General features: G+C 49.0%; 1 protein-coding gene across 9 annotated transcripts in view; it reads left to right on the top strand.

The window, feature by feature from the left end:
• NFATC2 (nuclear factor of activated T cells 2) overlaps positions 1-10,497 on the top strand; it is a 187,283-nt gene that overhangs the window by 24,408 nt on the left and 152,378 nt on the right. For 5 of the 9 annotated variants that reach the window (XM_017888169.1, XM_017888171.1, XM_017888162.1 and 2 more), the window contains exon 1: positions 70-425. The exons of the other annotated variants lie outside the window; for them this stretch is intronic. Coding sequence is in view for 3 of the 5 variants with exons in the window: in XM_017888162.1 (XP_017743651.1) it covers positions 296-425 (130 nt within the window). In the remaining 2 variants the exon portion in view is untranslated. Of the gene's footprint in view, positions 1-69; positions 426-10,497 lie in introns of those variants that run through there. 9 annotated transcript variants of the gene reach the window in all.

The raw sequence follows: 10,497 nt of genomic DNA, 5'->3' as shown, positions 1-10,497 counted from the left end.
CCCCGCCGGCCTGGCCGCCCTGTCCCCGCCTCCACGCGCCCCCCCGCCCTCCCCGGGCTGCAACAGGTGCCTCCGGAGCAGGAAGCTCGCGCCGCCGTCGCCGCCGCCGCTCAGCTTCCCCGGGCGCGTCCAGGACCCGCTGCTCCAGGCGCGCAGACCCCGGACCCGGCGTGCGTCCCCACGAGGAAAGGGACCCTGCCGCTCAAGCCGCCTCCGCCAGCCTCCCGCGAGGGGTCCCAGAGCTAGCCGCGCCCGCCCTCGCCCCCAGCCCCGCAGCCCTCCCGCCCTGCGCACCATGAACGCCCCCGAGCAGCAGCCCCAACCTGACGGCGGGGACGCCCCAGGCCACGAGCCCGGGGGCAGCCCCCAAGACGAGCTTGACTTCTCCATCCTCTTCGACTATGAGTATTTGAATCCGAACGAAGGTCGGTGGAGGCTCCCCCTGGCCTGGCCCCTGAGCCCGCCAGGGGCTCAGGCCTGGGGACTGGGCACAGGAGTCCTCTTGGCTCCAGCTGCCCCTCTTCCTAAGGGGCCTGGAGGGAGGGTACCCCTACCCAGGTGCCAGGAAGGGGAGGCGTCCGTGGCCACTGCCACCCTTAGGGGGTGGTTGGCTCCCTCTTGCCCTATAGGGGCACCGGTTTCTGGTTGCTTGTGAGTGCTCCCTGAGGGTCACTCTCAGCAAAACAAAAGGTGGCAGGCAGGTCCCAAGGCTGGGGAGCGGGTGCCGTCTGCTGGCCTCTTGCTTGGGACTGGGTTGTCAAAGGGCAAGGGACATGATTTCTGTGCCTTTGGAGGGAGGAGGTGAGGAAGCAAAGAATGGAGTTAGCAGGGAGGGGTTGCGAAAAAAAAAAGGGGGGGGCTTGCAGCTGAACCCAGTTATCAAGGCTAGGAGGCTTCTCCTTCCCTCCAGGCACTGAAGTGAGGCCATGCAGTTCCCATCACCTCCTGTGAGCAGTGGTTGATGGGGACTTTGTGTTGAAACTGAGGAAGAGGTTGTCTGTCTGATGCTGGAGAGGGTTAAAAACTTTGGTATTATAAGGCCGGCCCATTTCCTCCCTGGGTTCTGCTGCTGCTGCTGAACCCATTACTTATCACCCACGAGAGGACTGGTCTGAGCTATATTAAGTGAACTTCTACTATGGGGTGGGGTGGGGGGCAGCTGCGGCGTGGATTCAGAAGGACACAGGCTCTTTCTGCCTGAACTTTGTCACTCTGTGCCTCCAAGTGCCCTCAGTCGCTGGGGGCTGGGGACTTCCCCAGGCTGGGCCCAATGCTCATCTGTCACTTCACGTGTTTAACAGGAGCATTCGTTAGAGGGAGGAGGTGGGGGGGAAGAGGCCACACACCCAACCTCACTGTGTATTTCTGGTTAGCAGGTTGTCTTGGAAAAAAACAAAAAACCCAACCAGGCTTCCTGATTTTGACAGCCCAGCCCAGCCCAGCCAATGCTTGTTGAAGGCTCAGGGGCAGGCCTGTTGGTAGCTTCCAGACGCACTCTGGGCTTGCCTACATCTGGTGCGTAGGAAGGGCTTGTGCTCACTGGCTCGTGTGGGAAGCCTATCGAGGAGGCTTGGTGGCCTGATGTTTCCCACAGGCACTGTGTTAGACAGATAATAAAGTTTTAACTTCCCTCGGTGTCCTCTCTGGCCACCTTAGGTGAGGGATTTGCTTTAGCTTTGGGTATCCTGTCTTCACTTGGATACCGAGAGATGGTCATTAGCAATAATTTTGTGTTTTGGCTGGAGATGGAAATAATTAGCAGAAGAGAGCAGTCTTCTAGAGCTGCAATCTGGAGGACATCTTTTGCTTTGAAAAGATACAATTAAGAATCTGCAAATGATCCGCACTAACATCCGTGGTCTTTCTGTTCATTAAGATTAAAGTCATGTTTTTCAGGGAACAAATACTCACACCCCTCCCAGATTCGTAATCAGCTTTTATTTTTCTTGTCGGGTGGGGTGGGGGGATTTCCGGGGAAATAGTTTCCAAGCCAAATCTGAAGGGAGGTACTTTTATAGTTTTCTTGGCAAGTGGTGCTTGGTGGCCACCAGATGGGTATCTAAATGACCACAATGAAAGCCCTGGAATCTGTTTTTTTTTTTTTTTAAAAAAAAACTTTATTTTTTGGAACAGTTTCAGATTTACAGAAAAGTTGCAAAGATAGCACAGAGAGTTCCCATATACCCCCTACCCTGTTTCCCCATGTTATTAATGTTTTACATTAGTATGGTGCATTTATTGTAATCAACGAACCAATATTGACACATTATTGAGTTTTATGCCTCATTCAGATTGGGAATGTTTTTTGTGACCTTCACTGTTTTTGAGGATTGTTGGTTGTATTGTAGACTGTCCCTTCATTAGACTAGGGCTCTAGGGTTTCAGGAGGAAGCCCACAAAGATAAAGGCCCCTTCTCATCACATCGTATCAAGAGTATGTACTATCTAGCCAGACGTGGTGGCTCAAGCCTGTAATCCCAACACTTTGGGAGGCTGAGGTGGGCGGATCACCTGAGGTCATGAGTTCAAGACCAGCCTGGCCAACATGGTGAAACCCCAACTCTACTAAAAATACACAAATTAGCCAGGCATGGTGGAAGGCACCTGTAATTCCAGCTACTCAGGAGGCTGACGCAGGAGAATTGCTTGAACCCGGGAGGCGGAGGTTGCAGTGAGGTGGGTGGCACCACTGCACTCCAGCCTGGGCTACCTGGATTACAAGAGTGAGACTCTGTCTCAAAAAAACAAAAAACAAAAAAATGTGTACTATCCATATCATTTATCATTGATGTTAACCTTGATTACCCGGCAGAGGTAGCTTTTGTCAGTTTCTTCAAACTCTTTGGAAGACTTTACTACATGAAGCCCACACTTAAGGAGTACAGAGTAATACTCTGGAATCCGGGAAGCACTTACTCTTTGCTGAGAAGTAGGCAGCACAGAAGAGTTAGCACCCAGGAAGAGAAGGGATGTCGTGGCCGGGAGCAGCGGCTCATGCCTGCAATCCCAACACTTTGGGAGGTCAAGGTGGGAAGATCGCTTGAGTCCAGGACTTTAAGACCAGCCTGGGCAACAGAGCAAGACCTCATCTCTAATAAAAATGAAAACTAAAACAATTTAGCCTAGTTGCGCATGCCTGTAGACCCAGCTTCCCAGCTACTCAGGAGGCTTAGGTGGGAGAATCTCTTAAACAGGAGTTCGAGGCTGCCCTGAGCCATGATCGTGCCACTACACTCCAGCCCATGGATCAGAGGGAAACCCTGTCTCAAACCAACAAACCAGACAAAAAAAAGAGAAGGGACATGGTGAGTTTTGAGAGGCTACTGTGAACTCCCAGATGTGTCTCTGGCTCTGGGTCACCCAGATGTTAATAGCAGTCACCTCTCTTTGCTTCTGTATGAGAACTCCTCAGGGGTGAACGCTAGCCTTTATCCTGTTATTAGGTTTTGTCCCAGATGGCAACATATTGGTGATGCATGTAAAGTTCTACCCTTAACTCTGGGCATGAGCTTGGCAAAAACCAAGGAGGGAAAGGTACTGCTAATGGGACAGACATTGTTGTTAGAATTGGTGAAGGTATATTAGGGAATTTTGGGGAACTCGGATGCTCGTTTTATGGAGTTTAGCGTGTAGCAGACGTTCATTAGCCCATGTGATTCCTCTCCAACCCTAGCAGGCAGGCACTATTATCACCCGTGTTTTACGGAGGAGGATGCTAAGGCACAGAGAGGTAAAGTAATTTTCCCAAAATGGGCAGCCTTGCTCCATATCATGTGTTCTGAACTGTGTGAGGTTCCTCATTCTCTCATTTGGTGAGAGACACATACAAACCAGTTCGCAAGGCGTCTGGGACCATGGCAGGGCTGGAATTGAAAACCTTGTTTACTACAAGGTGATCTTGAACAAGTCATCTAGCTTCTCTGGACCTCTGTCAGCTTATCTGTGAAATGGCTGAAATAATACCACTTGCCTCACAGGGTTGTTGTCTGCCTTGCATAGGTTAATCCATTTAAATCAACACAGCATGTGATCTGTTACTAGTGTTGCAGTAAACCTTTGCTTTTGTTAATGGAGGCGTTCAATTAATATGAACCATTGTTTATTTACTCATTCAGCTACTGAGCACCCACTGTGTTAGATCCTAGGGTCACAATGAGGAATGAGACCCAGATCTTGCCCTCTCTGAGCTAGCGCCTCTGATTGTGCCTCTGTTGTTTTCTCTTGTCTAATCGTATTAACTAATACCTCCAGTAGAGTGTTACATGATAGCGAAGCCAGTGGGCATCCTTGCCTTGGAGGAGGACCTCCAGTGTTGGCTTTAGAATTGAGGTGTATGAATTATGTAAAGGAAGTATTAGTTCTTTCTTTTCTCCCTCAGAGTTTTTATTACAAATGCGAGTTGAATTATATCAAAGGCTTTTTTAAGAATCTATGGAAAAATATCTTATTCTTCTTAGACCTATTAATATGTTGGCATACATTATTAGATTTCTTTATGTGAAAACATCCCTGGTATGGACTCCACTTGTATTATTTTCTTAAGGTGGTGGTGGCATCAGATAATATTTAAGAATTTTTCAGTATTCATGAGTGATACTCATATTGTCCTATTTTGTGTGCTATCAGGTTCAGATTTCTTTCCTTGTCTATGCTCAGGAACAATTTCTGTCTCCCTGGGACTCCCTGGTCTCTAAAGCTGTGGTCGAATTCCTCTGTGAAGCCGCCTGGACCTGGCACTTCTTTGTGGAGTTGTTTCTTGATGGCTTTCTCTATACTGTGGGAATTGGTCTCTTTACACTTTCTATTTCTACTGGAGTCAATTTTTGTAAACTATCTTTCTGGGAAATTATCCATTTTATCTGTCTAGGTTTCAAATTTATTCACTAGAGATGTGCAAAGAAGACTCTTGATTTTCTTTCAAGTGGAGGAGACAACCAAGTACACAGTGACAGAAAGACCTGGGGGCAGGGATGTGGGAGTCCTGATGGGGCCACTGATCCCACCCTGGAGGGGGAAGATGTGCTGGCTGTCAGCAGACAGTTCAGAAGCTGAATTCCCTTATGCATGCTTGTGAATGCAATGGATTCTTACTTCCCCCAACTTGTAATATGCTGAGAGAGACAGGTGGGTACTGGGGATTCCTAGTCACCTCCAGAGATGCCAGATCTCCAGTTACTGTGGGGACAGATATGTGGGGAATGCTCACATCTGCTTTGCCTCAACAGTCTGGTGCAGCCCTCCTTCAATCCCTGGTAAGCTAAAGCATTTAATGCCAACCTTGGCCTTTCAGAAAGGAAAACAGGTTCCTTCTGATCACTGCTTGTTGTTTTATAGAGTCTATTCCTGTGATCCTTAAACTTTTGAGGTCACAGCCCTTTAAAAAGCTGATGAAATCCGCAGATTCTGTATACACACCCACCATGCATGTGCATGCTACACATGGGCAGCCCTTTCCCCTGGGCACTGCCCCCTCATCACATACCCCCTGCACCCCCCACCCACACCTTGCCACCTCCCCTCTCCACTTCATATCCCCCCACGTGCTTTTGATGTCATTTCTCAGCACTCACAGACTCTTCTGTGTCCCATTCCCTAATTTCACTGGCACTGCAGTGTAGGAACAGCTGCTCTCGATCCATTCACAGGGCACAATTAAAACCCCATTCTTTCAGCAAACACACTGAAAGCTGGTTTTGTGCCAGACCCTGTAGGGGCATACACACAAATTAGATATGGTTCCTGGCCCCCAGGCCAATATGGGTCATAGTCTGGTAAACAAATAGGGACATACGAGGTGCTGTGATACAGTATCTGTGTGTGTGTGTGTGTGTGTGTGTGTGTGTGTGTGTGTGTGTGTGTGTGTATATGTGTATGTGTTTGGTGCTTGCTAAAAATAGTGTTCTACACTAAGCAAGCAGGTTCACTAAACACATGTGACATTCAGAGACATTGCCTTCTCTGTTGAGTTAAGGACAGACCTTAATAAGCCTGCTTTGGACAAATAACGTCTCCAGGTGCAGCTGGAAAGGTGAAATGAGGGCTAGAATTGAGCATCGGCCTTGCAGGGAGGCAGAGGAAATGAGGTTGAAGTTGCCTCACTCATTCTTCCCTGTGAAACACATGGTATCTTGGCTTCTAAATTCAAGCCCCTGCGTTCTTTTGGTGGCATAGATTTTGATCAGGAGTGGAGGCTCTTGAAACTTTAAAGCAGTGTTATTTAGGTTGGTTCTCATGGCTCTCCAGCCATATCAGGTGGCAGGTTAAATACTTTTGAAAAATGTAGAATGGGTGGCAAGGGGCTCTCAGTTCTGGCTACATTAGAAATTCTCAGACTGCATCCCAGACCAGTGAGATCAGGCTCTTGGGGGTAAAGTAACTTTGCTGAGAGTCTGCATTGGTAAATGGCAGGACAGGCCTTGAACTTGGGCACTTAGAGTCCTAGGTGCCTGCCATCAGCACTGTATCTCATAGCCAGAATGTGGCCCTGGAGGGCAGCAGGACGCCGTATGTAGCTGCTGTCTCTAACTTTGTCTGATGTGTCTCATGTACGGTGGGATGTGTGCACGTTCACCTCTTATAGCTGATATTTATAGAATTATAAATTGTGTCTTGCTACTGTCCTAATGGGATTATACTCACTGGAAAACTCCTGGCTAAGGTAGAAATGAGAACTGATGGGGAGCTCTGCTATTTTTCTGTTTCTTTCTCCATCTTGGTGGATGGTCCTGCCTGCCTCTTGGGCATTTGGATCTAAAGCCCTGCACTGGAATCTTTAATGCTTTTCCCTCTGTGGAAGAAATATACCAAAGGCAGACTGTAAGCCACATGCAGAGTGGGGAGATTGCTTTTCCTGAGTTGGTATTTGGGACCCTCTTGACCTTGTAATCTGAGGTTTTGGAAAAAGAGCGTTTCTTTAGCTGGGCCTGAAGGGAAGAAAGTGGCCTGCAAAGCTCAGGATTTATGAAGGTCCTTATCAAAACAGACCTGCGTGGGCGTGCCTGCAAAAGTGAGAGTGTTAAATGAGAGAGAAAAACAAACCCAAGTCTAAAATGCCTGCTAAAGTTATTTTAAAGGCTATGGAAAGGAGCTGTTTACCTGTAGAATCCTAAGAAGGTGGGCTGCAGCTCTGAAATCCGCAAAGGGTGACATCACCTCTGTTGCCATGGAGTAGGGAGGAATGTCTTAATAACCAGGGGGTTGGCAGGGGCCACTGATGAAGTGTGCCCACCCCCGGGAACATGGCACTGAAATGAAAGCTCCTGGGGAAAAGTATAAATAAAGAAGCTGTCAGTCAAGAAGGCATTAATTTTAAATCTCTGCCCCCGGCCAAGGGTTACACAGGCCCCACTGTCTTCAAAGGGAAGTTTCCACTTGGATTTTAAGTTGCCTGAAGGAAAAATGGAAATCAGCCTTTCAGGCTGTGCGAGGGGATGTGAGGATCAATATGAGACCAAACTCTCAGAGGTGGCTGGTTGGAGAGGGGGACTCTTTGCTAAGTTGGGCAGAGGATGGAAAGAAGAGATGTTCCCTTGCTCATGTCGTCTTCTGCAGGCCTTTGACAGAGTGGGTGGGTTTAGCCGTGGCGAGTCCTATTGCAGGAGGATTATCTAAAGTCTATTTCTGGGGAACTCTTCTGACCAGATCTTTCCTTCTCCTTTTGGTGAGGAAGCCACTCTGAGGTCTGTTCTCTGTCATGCACTGTACTCTCTTCTGTTAGACACAGACCTTGCTAAATCACGAGTTTAATCTCAAATGTTTTAAAAACGGAGGGAGTTCAGCAAGGTGATTGGATAAATTGTGGTTGATTTGTACAACGAAATAGTACACAGCAATGAAAAAGAAAGGACTACTGCACACAATATGGGTGAAGCTCAGACATTCTGTTGAGCAAAATAAGTGAGACACATACATCCAGATTTTATTTAAAGGACGTTCGAGAACAGTCAAACCCAGCATATGGTGAGAAAAGTCAGGGAGTGGTTCTTCCTGGGTGAGGGTGTCTGGCTTCAGAGGGGCCACAGAGAACCCTCTGGGGTACTTGAAATGTTCTGTGTCTTGTGCATATATATATATATGCAAATATATCTGCAAAGGCACAAGATGTATGTGAAATATTTGTGCATTTTACTGCATATAAGTGATGCATATTTTTAAAACTGATGAAGGCTGGGCATGGTGTCTCACACCTCTAATCCCACCACTGGGAGGCTGAGGTGGGTGAATCACCTAAGGTCAGGAGTTCGAGACCAGTCTGGCCAACATGGTGAAATCCTGTCTCTACTGAAAATACAAAAATTAGCTGGGTGTGGTGGCAGGTACCTGTAATTCCAGCTACTAAGGAGGCTGAGGCAGGAGAATCGCTTGAACCCAGGAGGTGGAGGTTGCAGTGAGCCAAGATTGCGCCACTGCACTCTAGACTGTGCAACAAGAGTGAGACTCCATCTCAAAAACAAACAACAAAACTGATGAAATCTGCAGAACTGATACACATCATGCTACACACATATCATGCTGCACACATATCATGCTACACATGTACAGCCCTTCCCCCAATGCACTGCCCCTCACCACATACCCCCGTACACCCCCAGCCCTGAAATTTAATCCAAGCTTTGCCCTGACTCTTCTTGTGGTCTTGGGAATTTCCCTGCACCCCAAGCCTCAGTTTCCCCATCTGTAACACAGAGGTATTCAGAGTAGCTATCTCCAGCAGTTGATGTAAACTGCAGAGAGAACAGGGGAGCGTACACGTGAAAGCTTGCGGCACAGTGGACATAAGCTATTCGAATGACTAAAAATAGGAATATCTCTGGAATTCTCCAAGGCAGGAGGGCCCCAGGAAATGGCTTGAAACCAGCAAGAGACAGTTCTTCGCATCCAGATTTGACGATGGAGATGAGTTTTTGTGTGTGCCACATGCCTGGGCCCTGCTGCCCCCATCTAAAAGGTGACCTTGCGGCCTGTGGGTTGCAGATTCCATACATTTCTCCACCCCTCTCCAAAAGCAATACGTGTCAGCATGTGGGTGCGCGTGTTTTTGCAAGCAGTCATGCCAGCAGCCAGTCTGCAAGCCTCATTGCTTGTGGATCACCCCGGTCCTGTGTCCCAGGCGCCTGGCCTTGCAGCAGCCTGCCTGGGAAGCACCACGGAGCTTGTCTTTCGGCCCCGTCTGGGGAAGGCAGACAGCTGTCTTAGCTGGGGCAAGGTCAGCAAAGACATCGCATTCAGGATGACTTTTTCCAGTGGTTCCATGGACGAGACAGGATGGCAAATGTCCTCCCTTTCCTTTTTGGCATTTCTGGACCTGATTTATCCAGATGGAATTTCTTGACTTTCAGGCCCTGTGTCTGTATGTGTCACCTCTGAATGAAGGGTGTGACAACCTGACTCTCATCATTAATACACATGATTCATTCATTGAGAATCCACTTACTGTTAGGTGGTGTGTGTGTGTGACTGGGTGGGGCGTGGGCAGCAGTGGTCTAGGGGGGCTTGTCTGAAAGTCTGCTGAGTGTCAGATTTGTTATTTGGAGGCAATCCATTACTTTTCAAAGGGGTTCTTTCTATAGGTTGTGCACACCCGCCAGATGAAAAATCCATCCACCTTCCTACTCTGTTTTGGGATTCCTTGCAGCCCTGATGGGCAGGAAGTTATGTGAGTTATCGGGGTGAGTGGCAGGAGGCGAGGTTTGTCTCTCTGTCTGCCCCTTTCCTCTGGCTACAGGTCTGCGGTGCCAGCTGTGGCATCCTAAGTGCTGCCTTGGCAACAGACTGTGATGTCCCAAACCCAGGCCCTGGGACTCACACCACCTTGGCATCGGGGTGAGCTCATCAAGCCGTGGGTCGGATCAGCTTGGCCAGGGATCAGTGGAGCCCTGTTGCCCTGCTGCCCATCGAGGGGGCATCCAGCTCCCAGGCCAGGCCCTGCTCCTCTCTTCCCAGCCACTCAAGCCTGAAAGCTCCATTGGTCTCTGCCCCTCCCCGTGCCCCCCCAAGGACGGCTGCCTCTCAGAGGTTCCCTAGCTGGGTTTCTATTTTGGTCATACTATTCTGCTTCCCGAAAATTCCACCGCCTGCAGTTCTAGGCAGAGAAGATGTTCTCTTGCTGTTCCTTTTTTCAAAAGTGATCTGTTGGCTGGCGGGTTGGCGCTGAGCGAGTGGCCACCTCAGACTTGGCTGTGTGTCCGTCTGTGAGGGTGAGCAACAGGCCTCCAGAGCTTCCAGGGGAAGAGGCGCTGGCGGGGACCACTATGTGGCCTGAGTGTGATTTTTAAAATAATCTTTGACTCAATTCTGGGGCAAAAGGAGAGACTGTGAACATTCCCAAAGAAAGGAATCTGTATCTTCAGTTGTCAGGGGCAGCCTACCTCCCGAGTGAAATGATGAGGCCCCCAGAATAATTTCCTTTCCAGGGGGATCCTTGCTTCCCTGTGTCAGGGTCAGGGTGTCGCCATCCAGGAAATCACCTCTTTCCTGAGATGCAGGATAAAGTAGTGG

Source organism: Rhinopithecus bieti, unplaced genomic scaffold (assembly GCF_001698545.2).
Source record: "Rhinopithecus bieti isolate Rb0 unplaced genomic scaffold, ASM169854v2 scaffold_15834, whole genome shotgun sequence".
Lineage (NCBI taxonomy): Eukaryota > Metazoa > Chordata > Mammalia > Primates > Cercopithecidae > Rhinopithecus > Rhinopithecus bieti.
Note: the sequence above shows the minus strand (reverse complement) of the source record. Positions and strands in the feature narration are given on the sequence as shown.